General features: G+C 41.8%; 1 protein-coding gene across 3 annotated transcripts in view; it reads left to right on the forward strand.

Annotated features, from left to right (window-relative positions):
* The first annotated feature begins 2,694 nt into the window (after nt 1-2,694).
* Nucleotides 2,695-22,864, forward strand: part of FARSB (phenylalanyl-tRNA synthetase subunit beta) — a 73,774-nt gene continuing 53,604 nt past the window's right edge. Inside the window, exons 1-7 of one of the 3 annotated variants that reach the window (XM_086366205.1) lie at nt 2,695-3,729; nt 8,603-8,658; nt 12,700-12,854; nt 15,352-15,421; nt 15,980-16,095; nt 20,995-21,145; nt 22,159-22,267. In XM_086366205.1, the coding sequence (XP_086222331.1) occupies nt 15,365-15,421; nt 15,980-16,095; nt 20,995-21,145; nt 22,159-22,267 (433 nt within the window). In that variant the 5' untranslated portion in view covers nt 2,695-3,729; nt 8,603-8,658; nt 12,700-12,854; nt 15,352-15,364. The remainder of the gene's footprint in view (nt 3,730-8,602; nt 8,659-12,699; nt 12,855-15,351; nt 15,422-15,979; nt 16,096-20,994; nt 21,146-22,158; nt 22,268-22,864) is intronic. The other 2 variants (XM_086366194.1, XM_086366183.1) reach the window with 2 other exon arrangements.

The raw sequence follows: 22,864 nt of genomic DNA on the forward strand, positions 1-22,864 counted from the left end.
TTATTTCCCCATGGCTGCTGTAACAAAGTACCACAAATGCAGTGACTTTAAACTAATAGATGCATTTGCTTATAGATCTGAGGGAAGTGCTGAAGAATTGATGCTTTTGAACTGTGGTGTTGGGGAAGACTCTTGAGAGTCCCTTGGACTTCAAGGAGATCCAACCAGTCCATCCTAAAGGAGATCAGTCCTGAGTGTTTATTGGAAGGACTGATGCTGAAGCTGAAACTCCAATACTTTGGCCACCTGACGTGAAGAGCTGACTCATTTGAAAAGACTCCAATGCTGGGAAAGATTGAAGGCAGGAGGAGAATGGGACAACAGAGGATGAGATGGTTGGATGGCATCACTGACTCAATGGACAGGAGTCTGGGTAAACTCTGGGAGTTGGTAATGGACAGGGAGGCCTGGCGTGCTGCGGTCCATGGGGTTGCAAAGAGTTGGACACAACTGAGAGACTGCACTGAACTGAACTGAACTGATAGATCTGAGAGGCAGAAGTCCAAAGTCCAAAATTCTGAGGGGCAGAATTCCAGGTTCACTGGGCCCAAATTAAAGTGTCTAGAGACATTCCAGGGCTGCTCCTGAAGGCTAGGGGAGAAGCCTTACTCATCTCTTCCATTTCTGGTGGTTCCTGGCATTCCCTGGATTGTGGCTGTATCCCTCTGATCTCGTCCCCCATGGTTACGCTGCTTCCTCTCTTCTGTTTTTCTTAAATCTTCCTCTAACTTCTTCATGGAGCCCTGCCCCAAGGCCACAGGTGCCAGGCCTTTCATCAAGGCCACTGAAGTGGAGCCCAGAACCAAGGTCACCTCTGGAACTGACTAAGCCCCTTTGTGGGGCTGCCCAGGTAGTGCTAGTGGTAAAGAACATGCCTGCCGACTCAGGAGACATAGCAGACTTGGGTTAACTCTCTGAGTTGGAAAGATCCCCTGGAGGAGGGCATAGCAACCCACTCCAGTATTCTTCCCTGGAGAATCCCATGGACAGAGCAACCTGGCGGGCTACAGTCTATATGGTTCCACACGTTTGGACATGACTTAAGTGACTTAGCATGCAAGCCCCTTTGTAACCCTTACCTAAAGCCTCCTCCCTGGCCACCAATCACCACCAACAAGCTTCCTGATCCCATTTTAGGCAAAAATGCCCACCCCAGTGCTCACCCTATAGCACTCTGACCAATCACCTAATGTCACCCTTCCAGCAGGAATTCTGTCTTGAGGCTATAAAAATTGGCTACTAACCCAGGGAAAGCATCCGCTCTCCCTTGAGCAGGGATGCTGTAGCTGTTCTAACAGCCCCCAGTCCACTGTGCTAGCAGCGCCCTCATTATCTCCGCTCCTATTCTCAAGAAACTCCCTTCTAAAATACTGTGTCTGGAAATTCTTTTCCAACCGGCACTCAGACTGCCTAGACTTTCCTCTTATAATAATACATGTGATTGTATTTAGGGCCTATTCTTATAATCCTGGATAGGCTCTGCATCTCGAAAATCTTAACTATCTAAAAAGACTGTTTCCATTTAAGGTAACATTTACAGGTTCCAGGCATTAGGGCCTGGAACATTCGATGGCTGTTCTGCTGCCGATTACACTGAATGTTGTTAGAAGGAGATCTGCCAAGGCCAGCAAAGGACTGAGCACAGCATCTGCCAATAGAAACCCAGTACATGTCAGTCTGTTTCCGCTTTTAAAAAATGGTTTCTAAGGAAGCCTCCCTAATACGGCTGCGATAAAGTCCAAAGCACAGCTAGAACACGTAGTAGGGTGTAAGAGATTAGTTTTTTGGTTTTAGTTCAGTCGCTCAGTCGTGTCCGACTCTTTGCGACCCCATGGACTGCAGCACGCCAGGCCTTCCTGTCTATCACCAACTCCCGGAGTTTACTCAAACTCATGCCCATTGAGTCGGTGATGCCATCCAACCATCTCATCCTCTGTCGTCCCCTTCTCCTCCCGCCTTCAATCTTTCACAGCATCAGGGTCTAAAGAATGAGATAAAAGCAGAAGCGCTAACAGTTTGGCTCCCGCTACTTGGGTTTGCACATCACGCAGTCCTGGCTGCCTGCTAATAAGCGTCAGTTGTGTCTGACTGTGCGACCCCACGGACTGTAGCCGGCCAGGCTCCTCTGTCCATGGGATTCTCCAGACAAGAATACTGGAGAGGGTTTCCGCGCCCTCGTCCAGAGGATCTTCCCCACCCAGGGATGAAATCCAAGTCTCTTAGCTCTCTTGCACTGGCAGGAGGGCTCTTTATCCCTAGCGCCACCTGGAGCTGCCTAAGACCTCGCCTTCTCACAGTCTCACTCCCTCCCAAGAGACGTCTCTATCTCTAGGTCCCGCCTTCTCTAGGTCCCGCCTCCTCCACGCACTCGCCCCGCCTTCGCCCCGCCCACCTAGCTGGCCGTCCTCCTTCCGTAGTGTTGAAGGCGTGAGGACCTTCGCGGGCTGTTCATCTTACTGCCTATCAAACCCTCGCCCATTCTATCCAAGTATGTCACCTTTTTCGGCCTCCAGTTTATTCTCCCAACGAATTAGATTTAATGAGCTTCATGGTGGCGACTCACCTGCTTTCAAATGAAAATCGAGAGGAGGAACTGTGAGAATTAGACGGGCAATATTTAAGACAGCCAGTACGGAAAGTTCGGGTCCTACACACAGGCCGGTCGCCGAGCCTGGGCCCGCGCTCCGCGCAGGCGCAGTGGGCAGGACTCACCATGCCGACTGTCAGCGTGAAGCGAGATCTGCTCTTCCGAGCCCTGGGCCGGACCTACAGTGAGTGCGCGTCCCGTAGCCTGTGCTCTGCGCCTCTTCTCGGAGGCTGGGACCCTCTTTCAAAAAGGCGTTGTGGCCACGTTTATGCTGCGCGCAGGTTTTGGCCTCGCGTTCGGGGTCCAGCTAGGGTAGGCCAACCGCGGATGTAGCCTCTGGGAACAGTTTGCCGCGGGTGTCAGGGCAGCACCCGCACGTGCTGGGCTCTCAGTGTCATTCATTCACGGGTGTCTTACGGAGCGCCTCCGGCGTACCTGATGCCAGGGGGTAGAACAGGAATGAAGCTCCGGATGGCATTCCAAGTGTAGCCAGTGGAGTGCAAGAAGAGCGCTCTGGGAACTCCCATTTGTGAGCAGGAGCAGGAGGCACAGCCTGCTTTCCTTCCTAGTTTTATTTTATTCACGTTTACCTAACGCCGGTTATGTGCCATGTATTGTTCTTGGCGTTTGGGGAATACAGCGGTGCACAGGGCGCCTAAAGTCCACCACGTTCACATTTCTGATGAAAGGGGCAGATAATAAAACCAGCTTAGTAACTGATGCTGGTTTGGATAATGTTAAATGCTAGCAGGGAAACAAGATACTGTGTCTGGAAAAACGTTAATTAGGTGGTAGCATGTGGTCTCAGAGAAGGCAATGGCACCCCACTCCAGTACTCTTGCCTGGAAAATTCCATGGACGGAGGAGCCTTGTGGGCTGCAGTCCATGGGGTCGCTAAGAGTCGGACACGACTGAGCGACTTCACTTTCACTTTTCCCTTTCATGCATTGGAGAAGGAAATGGCAACCCACTCCAGTGTTCTTGCCTGGAGAATCCCAGGGACGGGGGAGCCTGGTGGGCTGCCGTCTATGGGGTCACGCAGAGTTGGACACGACTGAAGTGACTTAGCAGCAGCAGCACCATCATCTGATGTTTTATTCTCTAGCTGCCCTCTCCCTTTTCTTCATATTGAGAGATATCAGGTAAACTTGATTATTCATAAATATCTGTTGACTGCTGGCTCATTAAAGTTTCACTCAGGAAGATTGATGTTGGTGTACTTCAGACAGTTCAGGAATAATACTCATTATTATTTTATATTTCACGTGTTCTTAATCTTTTAAATGTTAATTAAATTAAGGTCAGATTCTGTACCACTAAGCCATCAGGGAATCCCTCAAGCTGCTTTTATTCTATTCATTTTGCTCTTCTGGGGCAGTTTTGTCTCCTTAGTCCATCTTTTTTTATCGCCTTTCTGTTAAGATGTTTTCTTCTTGCCACTCGTTTTCTTGTTAACTGATTTGTTTTCACTGTTCTTCAATTCTGGGCCTGTCCTGCCTTGGTGTAATTGCAATGCTGCCAGAGCCACTTCTGTATATCATATAAACCCCAAAGATGTAGTTACTTAGGGGGGTCATTTTGTTAGAGGGAATCATTAAACATGATTTATTGTTGGTTCTTCCTTGCATTTAAGTGGTGAAATAGAGCTGAAAGGAATAAAACAAATTGTATGATAATTAGGACCCAATAAAGGATTCAGTATATTTTAATGAGTCCAAACAATTTTGTCAGTAACCATTTAGTTATCTATAGATAATCCTCACACTTAGCACCTTAAAACAATGGTCATTTGGTGTATGTTTCTGAGGCTCAAGGATTGGGGAGTGACTTAGCTGAGTGGTTCTGACTTTCACCTGGTTGTAGTAAAGGTGTCAGGTCTATACTCATCTCAAGGTCTAATGGGCTGGAGAGTCTTAATTCCAAGTTCACTCAAGTGCTTGTTGGCAGACAGTAGTTCCTTGCTGAGTTTTGGTCAGAGGTTTCAGTGCTTCCCACCTTGACCTCTCCATAGGACTGCTTGCAACATGGTGACTCGTTTGTCCCAGAGTGAGAGGTCCAGGAGAGCAGATAGTCAAGAGAGCTCACAATAGAAGCCACAGTTTTTCCTAACGTATCAGAGTGATATACCATCCCTGGCCATATTCTCTGGGTCACAGAGACCAATTCTGGCACTGTGCAGCTGGAGACTGCAAAGGATGTTGGTACCAGAAGACCAGAGGCAAGTGTTCTTGGAGGCCAGCTTGGGACCTGACTAGTACCGTCTGTCCTGTGGCCCCCAGTGATTCATGTTCCTCCCACATGCAACGTATACTCCCTCCCAAAGCCCCAAGAAGTGTCATCGCATTACAGCAGCAGCTCAGAACCCAGTCTCTTCATCTAAATCAGGTCCAGTTGCGGACGAGGCTCTTCAGTGTAGTTCCCTAAGTACAGCTCCTCGAGTATAATTACTCTTGACCCGAGAGACTAAAGAGACAGGTTATCTGCTCCACCTGCACCTAACATACAGTGGTAAGACAGGCCTAGGACGTTGTTCTTCAAAAGATAAGATTGGAGACACAAAGGTCTTACTGAAATTGAGCTGGTAGATGTTGGAGATTCTTGATTAGAACTTCAGGCCTGGGATCTTTGTCCTTGGTTCTGCTCCACCCTCTAGTCTCTTGGTTCTACCCTCCAGATGATGCTCTTTACTTTATTTTTTTGGTGAAAAAAAAGCACTCTTTACAGCTGATTGGTTTTCTCAGTCTTCTTCCCACTAACAGCTTTTGGGTATTCATTTCTTCCCGTCTCTGTCCCTTTTAGCTCCAGCTTGCAATGTTTGTGCATATGTATTTCTTTAAAAAGAAAAAAAAAAAAACTCTGGATCTTCAGTCAGTTTTGTTGGTTTCCACTTCCTTGGTCAAAAGCCACAGCACTCACGGATCTCTGAAATAAGCTGTTCTGTACCTTGGGCCTCTGCTGACACAGTGCTCTTATTTAAACTCAGTTGGGAGACTGAATAAATTTGTGAGGCACATCCTTCATTTCTTGATCCATAGTGCCTTTTGTCTGAGTGAACAGTGTTTTTGATTTTGCTGAGTCTCAAGAGTTTACAGTCACACCCTTGATTTCATCTTTAGACCATGTCTCCCTGGCGATGCTCTGGATTTGCTCTTTGCTCAGAAGTCATTTTTTAATCTTAGCATTTGTTGTATCTGAGGAGACTGAAAAATTTTAAAACCATCAAGTCCCAGCTCCTTTTTGTTTGCTAGTCTTCATCTCTTCTCTCACATTATAAACCACTGTGTCAGCACTGGATGGAAAGCTTAGTTAATATCACCCTGTTGAGTGGGTACATTTTCTTCAGTCCTGGTAACTGTCAGCAATAGTGTTGCTAAGCTTTGCCTCTACATGAAAAGGATACTGGGTCTGTCAGTTTCCAGTAACACTTCCTCACTTTCCTCCATGTCCTTACCTGCCTCCTTGTCGGAGACTGAGGCTTCAAATAACAGCTTTGTCAGGCACTTGAGGTTTTGTTTACGCTGTCAAAGCCCACCTCCTGACTCCAGAGCCTTTCTTGCGTTTTGTTTTGTTACGGCAGCACTCCACTTCCAGGGACCGAAGTCTATGTTAGTTATTTACTGCTACATCACTGATTACACCAGTATTTAGGAGGCTAAAATGACAAGGCTTTATTATTTCGCAGTTTCTGAGAGAGGAATCGAGGGAGGAGCTGCGGAGCTGGGAGAGCTGGCCGTGGGTCTCCTACCAGGTTGCAGGCAAGCTGTCAGCTGGGTGTGCAGTCATCTCAGAGCTGGGCTGGGCTGGACAGTGTGCTTTGGGTTCATCCATGTGGTCGTCTGAGACCTCAGTTAACAGGGTGCGAGCACCAGGAGGAGGGCTCGATGGGGGCCTCTGTCACCTCCTGCCCTAGTTAATGACACTCGCCACCTACACGTTCACCCCACCAGGGACCTGGGAGCCATCCTAGGCACCTCCTGCTCACTCACTCTTCCCGCCTCCCAGTCAGCCTTTGCGCCTTACAGATTCTACCTTCCGCATTTCTCACATTCTTCCTTCTCCCTCACTCACTGCTGCTGCTTTAATGAATTCCTCACTGTCTCACTTGTTTGCAGTAGATTCTCTGCTCCAGTTCGTCTGCCACCCTGCCACTATTCTTTTTTGTTGTTGTTTTGGCTGCACCATGCAGCACGAGGGATCTTAGTTCCCTGACCAGGGATTGAACCTGGTCCCCTGCATTGGGATCACATTCTTAACCACTGGGGATGCCAGGGAAGTCCCCTGCCACCGTTCTTTAAAGCAGGGGTCCCCAACCTCTGGGATCTAATGCCTGATTTTCTGAGGTGGCGCTGATGTAATAAAAAGAGAAATAAAGTACATGATAGACGTAATGTGCTTGAATCATCCCCCAGGTCTGTGGAAAAATTGTCTTCCACTAAACCGGTCCCTGGAGCCAAAAAGGTTGGATACCACTGCTCTAAAGTGCAGATCTGACCATGCTGTTGCCCAGCTGGAAGTCCTGCAGTGTAACTCCCCGTCGCCTCAGGCAGGACGGGGGGCAAATCCCTTGGCATCAGGAGCTGACTTCTCTCTACTTCCTCCATTGTATCTCTTCCTGACATGAGCCTCATGCAGCATTCATAGGGAACGTGCCAGATTTCTCATGCTGTTGTCTCACTCCCCACGGTCCCTGCCTAATGGACTCCTTTCTGTGAAGTTTTTACTGACCCTCAGTTGATGACTTCCTTTGTGCCAGCTCTGTACCTTGCACTTAACATACCTGCATTTACGTATCTGGTTTGTTTACTGGAGTAGGAAGTAGTTATGGCAGGAATTGTGTTTTATTTATCTTTGTAGCCCTGGTACCTAATATAGTGCCAACTCATAGAAGATGCGCAGTAAATGTTAACTTGAATTGAACTTCAATGTCAGGATCAGAAATCTTAAGACCAGCTTAACACTAGAATATACTGGTAATGATGGTTTGTGTTCCATTCTTCGTAACATGAAAACCCTGACAATGCTGTGTATCAGGTAGCAAAGCGAAGTAAGATATGATTTAAAAGTAAGGAGGAGAACTATTAATGATTGCAGACCTACTGTGTTTCAGGATACTAGGTGAAGCCCATTATCTGCATGAATGCATTTAAATCTTTCCAACAGTTGCGTGCATGGCTGTAAAATACTACTTTATGAGGCATAGGAATCAGAAAGTTTCCATAAGGTGCCAAGCTCTCAGGACTAGTGGAACAGTCAGAAATTGAACTCAGATTGAGCTGGCTCCAAAGCCAGCTGTCAGGCCACCTCAGAGAATTTGAAATGATAGCAGTTATATGACGTGATTCTATTGTGTTGGATCTGTGATTTGGACCCACTTTACATTAGATCCCTGCTTGCAAATTGTTTTTCTTCCAAGTAAGTGTAAGAAGGATGGCATAGATGTCTTCAAAATAATTTCAGAGTAAAAGCTTCTAGCATTTTACTGTTAAATATGACGTTCTGGTCACCCCACTCCAGTACTTTTGGCTGGACAATCCCGTGGAAGGCGCCTGGTGGGCTGCAGTCCATGGGGTCGCTAGAAGTCGGACATGACTGAGCAACTTCACTTTCACTTTTCACTTTACTGCATTGGAGAAGGAAATGGCAACCCACTCCAGTGTTCTCGCCTGGAGAATCCCAGGGACGGGGGAGCCTGGTGGGCTGCCGTCTATGGGGTCGCACAGAGTCAGACATGACTGAAGCAACTTAGCAGCAAGTGTAAGCTCCCCATGCTTACAATCAGGTAATCTGATTCTATAGCTGATATTAGTTAGATGAATCAGCCCTTTATTTAATAGTTTTGTTTTTCTTTCTTTAAAAATTGTTTTTGATCAAGCTTTTTTTGTTTTTAAATGGTGATATCTGATGCCTGATATCTAGTATGTTCGGTGTAAGACAGTTAAAAAGATGCAGTTTTTATGTGCTATTTGCATTTGTACTGAACAGATTAAAATTTGTAATCTCTTTTTTTTCCCCTAGCTGACGAAGAATTTGATGAACTGTGCTTTGAATTTGGACTGGAACTTGATGAAATTGTATGTATTAGATACTTCTTTAATATTCTGTATCTAAGTTCATTACATTTTATCTTTGATGCCTTATGGTTAGACTAAGAGGAAACATTTGTGGGCCCTGGTGGTTTCTGTGTTCTCTGTGTTATGAGACTAAGCTCTGATTCCAAGTTGTTGCTTTATGTAAAATCTCCACAGGGGTTCATGCCTTTACTCGGACGCAGTCCTGTCGAGGCATCAGGAAGGGGTCTGGGAGCAATGGAAACTGAGCTTCAGCCGACTTGCTGTCTCCTTGGCCTCTGGCCCCTCCTTCTCCATTTCCTCTGAGCCCCATCCCACTTTCCTCCCATGCCTGTTCCGGTGTTAATTCATTCTTCATTTATTACTCTACACATTGATCTTGTAAAATGATCTCCTGCCTTTTGAAGAATTGCTTGTAAAAATGATTTTGAAACATTTTCCTGGTCTTTGAATTGTACACTGATTAAAATGTTTAAAAAATAGCTTTATTTACCAAATAGATAACTAATATTGATTATGTATTAGAAGCACTGTGCTTGTAAATAAAAAGATAATATTTCTTGGTAATTAGTGTTATTTTTTTTCCCCCAAGCCTTCTTAATCTGTTCAGTGTATAAAACACTATAAGGTTAAAAAAGCCTTCAGACTGACAAAAACCTGTGTTGTCTTGTCTTAGTTTTCCTGCTGCTGCTTTACTAATGTTACAGAAAAGAATTTTTTTAATGTTAATGAGCATCTATATGCTCGAGAAGTCAGCTGAGATTTCTATAGTATATGTTAATTTTATTAGAATTCAAAATTATGTTTGAGGTTTTGTAATATCTAAGCATTGGACTGAAGGTGAGAAAAAATGAAGTAATAGTTTGAGCTACCACATTTACTAGCTGTGGAACCAGGGACATTACATTGCCTTTCTGGGCCTATTTTTCATCTGTAAATAAGGAGTTTACATGTATGATCCTTTCAGGGATCCCTGTAGATCCCGCTGGGCTTCCCTGGTGGCTCAGACAGTAAAGAGTCTGCCTGCAATGCAGGAGACCCAGGTTCGATCCCTGGGTCAGGACGATCCTCTGACCTGGAGAAGAAATGACAGCCCATTCCAGTATTCTTGCCTGGAGAATCCCATGGACAGAGGAGCCTGGCAGGCTACAGTCCATGGGGTCGCAAAGAGGTGGACACGTCTGAGGGACTAACACTTTAACTTTCGCTTATCATAGATCCCTCTGGCTCTGAAGTTTCTGTGGTTATTGATTTCCATAACATTTTTGTTAGCACTGATAAACTGCATTGATCACAGTCATCACCTGTGATCTTTGTATGAACTGAGATACTGAAAATGGGAGAAGGCTTAGGCAGCCATGTCTTTTTTGTAAAGGATCTCTAGTTACATTTTCTCCCCTCCTTTATATGGGGTCCTGCCTGAAATCCAGCACCCCTATGAAGTGACTCATCTTTCTTCACTAAAACATTAGCAATTTTGTTGACCCCTTTGATGGAACTCAGTTTAAATTCTAATTTTTCCTGCCTCTTCTCATATCCTCCCCCGTCCCTTCCCCATTTCTTTTCTCCTCTTCCTCTCCTGACCCCTTCTCTTCCCCTTGCTCTTTATCCTCTTTTTTTTTATTTTTTTGTTTCTTTAAAAAAACAAACAAACTTATTTTTTCAGTTTAGTTCAGTTGCTCAGTCGTATCTGACTCTTTGCAACCCCATGAACTGCAGCATGCCAGGCCTCCCTGTCCATCACCAACTCCCGGAGTTTACCCAAACTCATGTCCATTGAATCGGTGATGCTATCCAACCATCTCATCCTCTGTTGTCCCCTTCTCCTCCTGCCCTCAATCTTTCCCAGCATCAGGGTCTTTTCAAATGAGTCAGCCCTTCATATCAGGTGGCCAAAGTATTGGAGTTTCAGCTTCAACATCAGTCTTTCCAATGAACAGCCAGGACTGGTCTCCCTTAGGATGGAGTGATTGGATCTCCTTGCAGTCCAAGGGACTCTCATGAGTCTTCTCCAACACCATAGTTCAAAAGCATCAATTCTTCTGTTCTCAACTTTCTTTGTAGTCCAACTCTCACTTCCATTCATGGCTACTGGAAAAACCATAGCCTTGACTAGACGGACCTTTGTTGGCAAAGTAATGTCTCTGCTTTTCAATATGCTGTCTAGGTTGGTCATAACTTTCCTTCCAAGGAGGAAGTGTCTTTTAATTTCATGGCTGCCATCACCATCTGCAGTGATTTTGGAGCCCAGAAAAATAAAGTCAGCCACAGTTTCTCCATCTATTTGCCATGAAGTGATGGGACTGGATGCCATGATCTTTGTTTTCTGAATGTTGAGCTGTAAGCCAACCTTTTCACTCTCCTCTTTCACTTTCATCAAAAGGCTCTTTAGTTCCTCTTCACTTTCTGCCATAAGGGTGGTGTCATCTGCATATCTGAGGTTATTGATATTTCTCCCGGCAATCTTGATTCCAGCTTGTGTTTCTTCCAGCCCAGCGTTTCTCATGATGTACTCTGCATATAAGTTAAATAAGCAAGGATAATTGTTTTACAATATTGTGTTGATTTCTGCCATACATCAACATTCTTTTTTTATTTTTAAATTTTCCCTAATTTTCACAGTATGCCTACTGAGTTTGAGATAGCCAGTGAAGGTGTTCCTTGGAGCCCACAGTCAAAAAGCACTATGAGCCCTGGGCGGTTCCAGCCTCCTGTGGACTCTGTGATTCCTCAGGTGTAACTCAGGTGCATAGTGCTCATTGAGGAAAGTGAATTCTTCAGCATGCTATACAAGTGTAGATTATACTTCTTTGGGAAGTAATCTGAACTGCTTATCTTGTGGCAGTGGGAGAGCCCCATGTAAAACAAAATACATCATATATTTTGATAGGAGTGCATCAGTTATTTTAGCAGATGATTTGTGATAGAAATAGCAGGAGTTCCAGTTAAGTGGGGATAACTAGTGGGTAACATTAACAGTTGGAGTATGACTTCTAAGGAATTTGATTGGAAATAAGTATATAGGTATTTTCCTGCCGTGGTAAATGTAGAGAACAGAATTTAACTTCTTGGCAATGATTGTTTTTAAGAAAATCTCTACAGTGTGGTGATTGAGATATTCTAAGCTTTTTACTTCTGCACTGAATTTATTCTAGTGGTATTTCTTCCCCTTTCTCCCTCGTTTGTTTTTGCTCTTGCTGCTTTGTACCCTTTACTGTCCTTAGACCTCTTCCCATTGTACCTGTGAGTGAGTGAGTGAGTGAAAGTCACTCAGTCGTGTCCAGCTCTTTGCGACCCCATGGACTATACACTTATAATTCCTTCTGATTTACACCACAGCTTCTGATGATCCCTTAAAATGTTTTTGTTTGCTTTTATAGTATTATTCTCATTTTCATGTTGCTTCTAGTCTTGGGTGCCCAGAGGATTTAGCTTTTAGAGTCATTATCTTATAAAAAGTTGCATATCTTTTCATTTTTTTTTCTTTTTTCTTTCTCTCTCTCTCTTTTTTTGTTTCTTGGTTCGTGGGGTCTTAGTTCCCTGACCAGGGTTTGAACCCAGGCCCTCAGCAGTGAAAGTGTGGCGACCTAACCTCTGGACTGCCAGGGAATTTCCAAAATAGCTTTTATTTGGTGAATTTCCTTAACTTTGTCTCATTGACACTTTCGTTATTGCTGCTCCTTGGTTCTTATTGTGTTCTCCTTGGTATTTTCATTTTCTTTTAGATCAAGGATGGGCAAACATTTTCTGCCAAATAGCAACCTTTTGAAAGCTACATGGAGTCTCTGTCACAACTCAGCTGTTGCAGTATGGAAATGACAACAGATGAAATGTAAATGAATAGGCCTGACAGTGTTTCAGTAGAACTTTATTTACAAAAACAAGTAGTAGGCAAAGTTTAGCCCTCGCCTTGCTTTAGACAGCTTTCTGCTGCTCTGGAAAGAACATGAACAGTGTAGTTACTTCTTTATAGGACTGATAATGACTTTTTCGAAAAAAATTTAGATTTATTTAGTTTTGTTTTAATTTTTGGGTTTGTTTTAGACATCTGAAAAGGAAATTATAAGTAAGGAACAAGGTAATGAAAAGGCCCATGGGGCCTCTGATGTTGTTCTCTACAAAATTGACGTCCCTGCCAATAGATATGACCTGCTGTGTCTGGAAGGATTGGTTCGAGGACTTCAAGTCTTCAAAGAAAGGTAAGGGAGTATATTCATTAAACCCGTGGCTAAGTGGGATTTCTTTTTTCTTTGCCTGTCACTGTCAACAACCCTGTTTAAGTTTCTGGAAAAAAGCTTGTTGGACAGATCCACAGCTTTGGGTCTGCATGGAGAGCTGACTGGAGCCTGTAGATGTAGCCATTTGAAAGTTGAAAAAAAGAGTCATAGTCTTTCTTTTGGGGAGCATGTTTTAAAACTGGAGTGGTTAATGATTTTATGGCTTCTTTAACAACTCTTTAGTGGGTTCATGTGAGTTCCTTCAGTAATCCAGTTGGAATAGTTTATGGGGTTGGTTAAAGGTTGGGAGAAAAGCAGAAGGGTGCAACTTTATATGCTGTTTTCTTAAGAATTCTGAGGAAGCTCAGAAATGGAGCTTCCTGACTGGAAAACTGAAGATCTCGTGACGGCTGTGGGCAAGTTAATCGACTTCTTTAGTTTCAGGCTTGTAATTTATAATGAAGAATGTTTTCAAGTCCCCTTCTGACTCTTCATGTAATACATATAGAAAATGATGAATATGTAAAGTGAAAAAAAGGTGAAACAGTAAAGCTATCAAAAATAATTATAAAGAACAGACTGTTGGACTCTGTGGGAAAAGGTGAGGGCGGGATGATTTGAGAGAATAGCGTTGAAACATGTATACTATCATATGTGAAACAGATCGCCAGTCGAGATTTGATGTATGAGGCAGGGTGCTCAGGGCTGGTCCAGTGGGATGACCCTGAGGGATGGGATGGGGAGGGAGGTGGGAGGGAGGGTCAGGATGGGGAACACATGTACACCCATGGCTGATTCATGTATGTCAGAAACCTCCACAATATTGTAAAGTAATTAGCCTCCAATTAAAATTAAATAAATAATGGACATGGAAAAAATTATTATTTTTTCGTTACTTACCCATTATCTTGTCAGATGCAAAAGAATATGAGCCTCAGGCTGATAGGCTGCTGCTGCTGCTAAGTCACTTCAGTCGTGTCCGACTCTGTGTGACCCCATAGATGGCAGCCCACCAGGCTCCCCCATCCCTGGGATTCTCCAGGCAAGAGTACTGGAGTGGGTTGCCATTTCCTACTCCAATCAGGCTGATAGGCTAGACTTTGAAACTATGAGGCCGTCAGATGAGAGACAGGTGTTGGTGAAAGGGTGATAATAAGGCATTTGGTTAATAAGATGGTTAAAATTTGAGGGTTGACCCAGTTGCTTCTCTGCGTGACGATCAGATGTTTATTTTATTTTTTATTTTTTGGTTGCTTTGGGTCTTCGTTGCTGTTCACAGGCTTTCCTCTAGTACTCTCTAGTTGTGGTATGTGGGCTTCTCATTGTGGTGGCTTTTCATGAGATGAGGGTTTGATCTTTGGGTTGGGAAGATATCCTGGAGAAGGAAATGGCAACCCATTCCAATATTCTCATCTGGGAAATCCCATGGACAGAGGAGTCTGGTGGGCTACAGTTCTTGGGTCGCAAGAGTCAGACCGGACTTACTGACTAAACCACCACCGCCATCTCTCGTTGTAGAGCACAGGCATACGGGCTTCAGAAGTTGCAGCACGTGGGCTCAGGAGTTGTGGCCCATGGGCTGAATTGCACCAAGGCATGTGGAATCTTCCCAGATCAGGGATCGAACCCATGTCCCCGCTGCATTGGCAGGCAGATTCTTATCCACTATACCACCAGGGAAGTCCAGATGTTTATATTTTTAGGGTCAGGGATAGTCTCCTTACATTGTGTTTCCCAAACCTGCCTGATAGGAATTTAACAGGCACCTCATATGATTTTTATGATGAGAGAAAATTAGGAAAATGACTTAAAACCTTTGCTACCCGAAGTGTGGACCAGGGACCAGCATCTGTAACACCTGGGAGCCTGTAAGAACTGCAGAATCTGCTTCTACCCAAGACCTCTTGAATCAGAATATATGCTTTAACAAATTCACCAGTTGATTGTAGGCACCTTGAGGTTTGAAAAGCACTGTTAAAACAATGGTTCCCACCCTCGCCTGATATAACAATCACCTGAACTATGTCTTCAGAATGTACCATTTACCAGGCCTTTCTCTTGAATAGCCTGATTCATTAGGTCCAGGTGGGGCCAGACCATCTGTGTGTGTAAGACGCTCTGTTTTTCTGAGAAGTTCAAACTCTCATGGTTGGAATAAAACTTAAAGGTTATTTAATCCAGCCCCTCAGCTGATGTTTAAATGCCTCCATACACTTTGCTTAATTAAAGGTTTTCTAGTCTCCTGAGACTCCAGTGATGGTAATATGCATTACCACAAGGCATCATAGCCCATTTTTAAACACTAGAAATGTCAGAATATTTGTTAGGATTTTATTTTTAAATACTCAGCCCAAATTTGATTTGCTATAACTTTAACCCATTGTCCTACTTCTGTGCATTTTGTATACTTTCTATACACAGAAGAAATTAGTTTCAAATGTTTTGACTAGTAATGAACACATTTATTTTAATATTTTAGGATAAAGACTCCGATGTATAAACGGGTAATGCCTAAAGGAGAAATCCAGAAGTTGATCATCACAGAAGAGGTAATAAGGATCAATTCTCATTTTTCGTTTAAAAACATCCCTTGTGTGTATATCTCTCTAAGGTGGGACAGAGCTGACCCTTCTGCCAAATGTAGTTTTCTTTGATCATTGTATATTTAGCCTCTAGCTCTGAAAAACTGTCATTTTGTTTTTACCAAAAAGTGAAAGGAGACAGCATCTGTTTTCTATGAATTATTTTGGAAAATAACATCCAAATGTTTGCTTAAAATACTTTTAAGGTAATTATTTAAATTGTGGTGTGTTAATAACATTTAGAAAAAAAATCTCTTGGGGGAAGGCTGTTTTGGTAGAAATACCAAAAGCAAACTACTTGAGCAAACTACTTGAAAGGTTAATTTTTTTAATCAACAATTCAGTAAATTTTCAGATATCTTGCTGAAATGTAAATTCCATGAGGACAGTGACTTCCTCTCCTGTCACCACTGTATTTTATTGTTGATTGAATGAAAATTTGTGACAGCTGACTTTCTATTACAAGATGTTATTACAAAGAAAAGCCTTCATATTTACCATCTCTACTGATAAAATGAATTTCAGACAGCTAAAATACGCCCGTACGCTGTTGCAGCGGTTCTCCGAAACATAAAGTTTACAAAAGATAGATATGACAGCTTCATTGAACTTCAGGAGAAATTACATCAGAACATTTGCAGGTTTGTGAATGTATCTCTTGCTTGCTTGCTTCTCCCTCTTTCTCCTCCTTCCCTCCCCTTCTCTCTTCCTCTTTTCCTCCCTCTTTCCTTTCTTCCCCCTACCCCCGCAGACTTTTAAAAAATTTTTTTCTAAAATAAGAATATGTGAGAATAACAAGAAAGTTTAATGAAATTTAAATTTAAGTAAGTTTAAATTTGGGGGTTTCCGTGTGGCTCAGATGGTAAAGAATCTACCTGCAATGTGAGAGACTTCAGTTTGATCTCTGAGTTGGGAGGATTCCATGGAGAAGGGAATGGCAATCCACACCATCTCCCAGAGCTTGCTCAAACTCATGTTCATTGAGTTGGTGATGCCATCCAACCATCTCATCCTCTGTCCTCCCCTTTTCCTCTTGCCTTCTATGTTTCCCAGGATCTGGGTCTTTTCTAATGAGTCAGCTCTTCTCATCAGGTGGCCAAAGTATTGGATCTTCGGCCTCCACATCAGTCCTTCCAATGAATATTCAGGGTTGATTTCTTTTAGGAATGATTGGTCAGATCTCCTTGCAGTCCAAGGGACTCTAGAGTCTTCTCCAACACCACAGTTCAAAAGCATCAATTCTTTGGCGTTCAGCTTCTTTATAGTCCAACTCTCATATCCATGGACTTCCCATGTGGCTCAGCTGGTATAGAATCTACCTGCAATGTAGGATATGTGTTCAATCCCTCAGTTGGGAAGAACCTCTGGAGAAGGGAAAGGCTACCCACTCCAGTATTCTGGCCTGGAGAATTCCATGGACTGTTTAGTCCATGGGGTCTCAAAGAGTTGGACTCGACTGAACGACTTTGACTTTGACTTTCACTTTCTCATATCCATACATGACTCCTGGAAAAACCATAGCTTTGACTATACGGACCTTTGGTGGCAAAGCTTTTTAATATGCTGTCTAGGTTTGTCATAACTTTTCTTCCAAAGAGCAAGTACCTCTTAGATTTTTTAACTGTATTTTCTTTTTTGAGATTTTTAAATAACTGAATTTTCTTATTCTATCTTTGACATTGCTATACATCATTTCCCATACAGCTCCCTTTAGTGTGATGATCTTCAGATCAGTTTAATTCCTCAACTCCTAAAGGTCAAGGAAGGTAACAGTGGGAGTCCTTGAACTAATGTCAGTTTTTCAAAAATCTTAATAAAAGTTACTGATAGGAAACATCAGTCTTTAGCTAACATACCAAGTTTTTTTGTGTGGTCCTAAAATATAGCAACATAAGTTACCTCATGCTAATCAAAGGTATGATTAATAGTTACGTATGTCTTGAGTATAAAAGGGAAAACATAATTCTTATTTTTTAGTAATTGCAGTGATTGCAATTTGGTAGACTATGGAAACTAAAAGAGGCTTGTGTGTAAGGGATGGGCTGGACACAGGATTGGGAAGGAGACCTTGGGTGTTTTCTGCTGGTGTGAAAAATACTTAAAAAATAAAACACCTGTGGTTATGTTCACACAGTTTCTTTTCTTGAAACATTTTTGAGTACATGGTAGAAGAAGCTTTTTCTAGGATTCTGAATAACATTTATTCCAAGTTGTTTTATAAAAACAATCTATTTGTCATCTTCCAAATATGTCACTCTTAAGCAAAACAATAAGAATTTAAATATAGTTTCACCATATAGGTCAAGATAGAGGATTTCTGATAGGCATTGATATAGCTAGTAAGTACTTGAGCCCTGTTATCTGTTCTGGTCATTTGAAGAATCTAGTTGTTATCTAAATTGTAAGGCATTTCCTTAATTCAGCTTTAAGTTGTATTTTATGCAGTATTTCTGGAAATCATGAGCTTTTTCTAAGGGGAGGTATAAATTATATCCTAATACTCTGATATGCCAGAGTCAGTAAATCCTAATTTGTGTTTTTCAAGAGATATAATCATTTCACTTAAATTATAAGTGATTTATAATAAACTTTTATTGGCATAAAAGTTGTTGATCTTCCCTTATTATCCTTTGATAGCTACAGTATCTGTATCAGTATCACCTCTTTTATGCCTATGTCTTCTCTTTCCCCTTTGATCAGTGTAGCTAGAAGTTTTATCAGTTACTTTAGTGGATATCTCTGTGTGTCAGTTTTCACAGAACTAGCTTTTGGTTTCATTGATTTTTCTCTGCTTTTGTGTGCGTATGTGTGTTTCTGTTTTTGTTGATCATACAGTGTTCTGTCTAAGGCTAATTAGTCCTTACTACTGAGGCGAGACCTTGTTCCTACTTTACCCATGGCCCCTGTGAAAGATTGGGTTTTCAGTCTGTGTGAGCACTGTTGCGTTGGATGGTTCTTTGCCTAGCCTTAGGTGGTTTCCTCACATGCTCACACTGATTGATACTCAGCAAGTTCTTGAGGGGGCCCCTCTGCAGATCGCAGAGCTCTCTGCCTGTGTAGCTCTGTTCATCTCCAGTGCTCTGTGTGGTGACCTCTGGCCGCCATCTTGGTCTCCCGAGGCTCTCAGCTGTGTCTCTTCAACTTAGGGAGTTCACTGGGCTCCTGCCTGACCCCCTTTCCTGCCCTGTGACTTGAAGTCCCTCCAGGCAGCCAGCTGGGCAGTCATAGGGCTTACCTTACCTGTTTCTGGTCTCTCATCTCCCTTATCTCTTTCCTGTCCTTCATCGCCTGAGGTCCAGTGCCGGCCTTAGAAACCATTGTGGTATATGTGTCTTCCCTCTTTTGTGATTGTGTCAGGCAAGAGAGTCAGTCTAGTCTCTGTTACTCCTGGAAATATCCAGCAAACTTTTTACTTCAGGTATTTTATTGTTTATCTCTATAGAATCTCTTTGGTTCCCTTTTAACGAAGTTTCTCTTTTTTTCGCTCAGTTCTTTCAGTCGCTGCTTTTTCACAGCAAGACTTTACCAAAATTCTTGCCAGTATCATAAGTAGAATCTTGATTTTTATTTTTAGTTTTCATATCTCTTTATTTGGGGGATATTAATCCTTTTTCTTTACCTGTGTCGTAGACCTTTCTTCTCTGTGTCTTTTGACTTGTGGGGTCTTTTGATTGTATAAAATTTACAATTTGGGTATCAATATTTATCAGTCTTCCTATATGACTTCTGTGTTTTGTGTCTTAAGGGATGTCCTGCTCCACAGTTTTAATTAAGCATTGTTCATCTATGTTTTCTCTGAATAATGTTTATGGTACCTTGTTTGTGTATATGTGTGTGTGTATGTACCTATGTTTGCTGTTTGTTTTTCAAAATGCATAGCTCTCTGATCCATCCAGAATTTTTTTGTGATTGGCTTGAAGTTGAAATTTAGCTACATTTTTGAGATACTGTTTTCGGATTAAAAAACCAACATTAATGTCCAAGAAAACATGGATTTTCTTACTCATGGGTTTATCAGTTGTTGATTTATCTAAACTGACTGGACCATTGTAGTAGCTTTTTTTGTAGTGGTAGTAGTATTTTAAAAATCTGCATAGTAATTTGAAAATCCAGGTCATCTTAGCACTGATTTGTATGGGTTGGCTTGTTGGGAGTATGTTGTGTTTCCCTGTTTTCATACGCACTGCTTTCTGATTGTATACAGAATATCTTGTTATGGCAGAGGCTTTTGATTTTGTTCTTTTTCTCTGAGGAGTGGTTTCTGTTGCAGGCCATGGGTACATTTCTACTTGTGCTAGTATATGACTCCTCAGGTGGTGCAGTGGTAAAGAATCCACCTCCCGATGCAGGAGACGCAGGTTCAATCCCTGGGTTGGAAAGATCCCCTGGAGAAGGGAATGGCTACCCATTCCAGTAATCTTGACTGGGATATCCCATGGACAGAGGAGCCTGGCAGGCTACAGTCCATGGGGTTGCAAAGAGTTGGACTCAACTGAGCATGCATACATCTGATGCTAGTATATAAACATGCAACTCATTGAGTACAGTAACACTCCCTCTAGGGTTGTCAACAGCTCTGTTCAAGTCACCCATTAAAATTCTAGTCACCTGTCTTAGAGATTGAACAAAAAAAATTTATTCAGTTAGTTGCTGTATAATGCTGTGTTAATTTGAGGTTGACCAAAGTTTGTTTCAACAAATTCTCAAAGCTATTTCATAGTTCATGTAATGTGGACTCAACACATTTCTTGATAACTAATGATTTTATCCATTTGATATTTAGTTTAGACCTACATAGTCTAAAACACATTTGAAGCCTTAAGAATATAATAAATTCTGATTTGAGTTTCTCTTTTTGGATTGTCTATTGGAAAGCTTAGAGTCAAATTTGTAATCTTCTGTGATAAGACTGTAGGCCTTGAGATTCTAATTTAATATTGGCATTGTTCCTGGCTTCATTTTATATCCCTGCGTCTGTTTCTTTCTTGCCTACTTTATATCTTTAAGTTCCTAAAATTACCTTAAATTCTTTGCAGATAAGCTGTAGAACAAATGAAATTAATAGCTTTTGAAATTTCCTTATTCAGTTTTAAATGTAATCTCAGTTCTTAAAATTAATTTCCATTAATAAAGCAATATAGTTATGTTACAGGAAATTTAGGAAAATATAGAAAAGCCAAAAAACAGAGGAGTTTTTGGGTGGTGTATTCTAACTTAATAAAACATTTATGTTTACTTGACATTAGAGGAAATAGGATAAAGGGAAATATAAAAAAAGAAGATAAAGGGTATGTTAATGTCCTATTAATAATAACGTAGTACTTGGGAAAACTAGTAGAAGGAATTTCAGCTACTAAAATAATGTGTTTTCAGTAGCTTTATAATTTCTTATATTTTTAATGTTTGTAAAGATGTCACATAGTAACAGACTATTTTAAGGAATTGTCTACAAATAATTTTTAAAAACCTGTAGTCTTACGTTTTGAGATCTTCAGATCTCTTTTGTTTTTCTCTCTCTCCCTCCCCGTTTCCATATTTAGGAAAAGAGCCTTGGTTGCTATTGGTACCCATGATTTGGACACTTTGTCAGGTCCATTTACTTACACTGCAAAGAAACCTTCTGATATCAAATTCAAGCCTCTAAATAAGAGTAAAGAGTATACAGCCTGTGAACTGATGAACATATACAAGGTAAAGGTCATTTTATATTGATGTAATAGCTCTGCATAAATCATAAAATTCCTCCAAAATCAAGTTATAATTAGGGTGATGTCATGAGTGCTTTTGAAAAAATAACAGTGTCTGGGCTCCAACCCAGAGATACTGGTTCATTTGATCTAGAGTGAGTTCTGGCTCTAGTTTTATTATTTTTTTTATCCTCTCAGATGTTTGTAATGTATACCTAGGATTGAGAACCACTTACATAGGTCTTACTGCTCTGTAATATTCATATTTAGGAATAATTAAAACTCATGCAAATATAAGGCACAATAAGATTTATCTAGATTTTGTGTGTGTGTGTGTGGCATGCACTGTTGCAAAGTGCCTGCCTCCTATGATTAGCACTTATAGAGTCCAGCAGTGAAAATCAATTCAGTTGTCACTTTAAACTGCATTTAACAAATAGTAGAAGAGGTAGGTATCATTTGGGAAAAGCAGCTGTTATTATTGGCCTGATTTGCAAGTGATTTTTTTCTTGTTTATCTAAATAGTTTTGTATGGTTTGTGTTTTGCTTAAGGTGATTCAGGCTTACTCTGCAAATCTGTTTTGAGTCTTGAAAAATAATTGTGGTCTCATCTTTCCTCAGTGGTAAAGAATCTGCCTGCTAGTACAGGAGACATAGGTTTGATCCCTGGGTTGGAAAGATCTCCTGGAAAAGGGAATGGCAACCTATTCCAGTATGCTTGCCTGGAAAATCCCATGGACAGAGGAGCCTGGTGGGCCCAGAGTCCATGAGGTCAACAAAAGAGTCGGATATGACTTAGCGACTAAACAACAACTCATCTTTCCTCAGTAGGAGATTGAGGCTGTATGAAGATTCTGAGACATTACTTTATATTAGAAAATATCATACAGTTAAAACTTTGGGGGCTGTTTTGTTATTTTTCTGATTCTCCCCCCCTTTTTATGCTAGGCACGTATGTAAACTAATTACACTGATAGAAATAAGAAGCTAATTTTGTTTGTCTTAATTTTTTTTCAGACTGACAACCAGCTTAAACATTATTTACATATAATTGAAAATAAACCTCTGTACCCAGTTATCTATGATAGCAAAGGTGTCATCCTTTCCATGCCTCCAATCATCAACGGTGAGTTATTTCTTAAGTACCATAGGTGTTTTGCTATTTCCTTCTTAATCTTTAGCATTTCTGTGGAATTCTCAATTGTCTTGGCTGAATCAATCAGAAGACTCAGTCTGAGAATCTCAGGTCTTTTGTGGATTTTATTGCAATAGTTCATTTCATTTTTTCAATATTTTACTGGTGATTTTTATATAATTCATAAATGTATACCTACTTTTAGGGCTTCCCTGATAGCTCAGTTGGTAAAGAATCCTCCTGCAATGCAGGAGACCCAAGTTCGATCCCTGGGTCGGGAATATCCGCTGGAGAAGGGATAGGCTACCCACTCCAGTATTCTTGGACTTCCTTGGTGACTCAGCTGGTAAAGAATCCTCCTGCAATGCAGGAGACCCTGGTTTGATCCCGAGGTTGGGCGGATCACCTGGAGAAGGGAAAAGCTAAGTTTATAAATATGTTCTGGTGCTAGTTTTCTGGATTCTGTTCTTCCAAAAGGTGTCGATATTTTGGTTTTAGCCCTTAATTCATTTCGTTAAACTTAAAGTGGAATTCTGCCTGGCCTGCTGTTTTATAAATTAAAATTTCAGAACTGAAATTTACCCTCTT

Source organism: Bos grunniens, chromosome 2 (genome assembly GCF_055505025.1).
Source record: "Bos grunniens cultivar Pamir isolate PY7600 chromosome 2, Bosgru_T2T1.0, whole genome shotgun sequence".
NCBI lineage: Eukaryota > Metazoa > Chordata > Mammalia > Artiodactyla > Bovidae > Bos > Bos grunniens.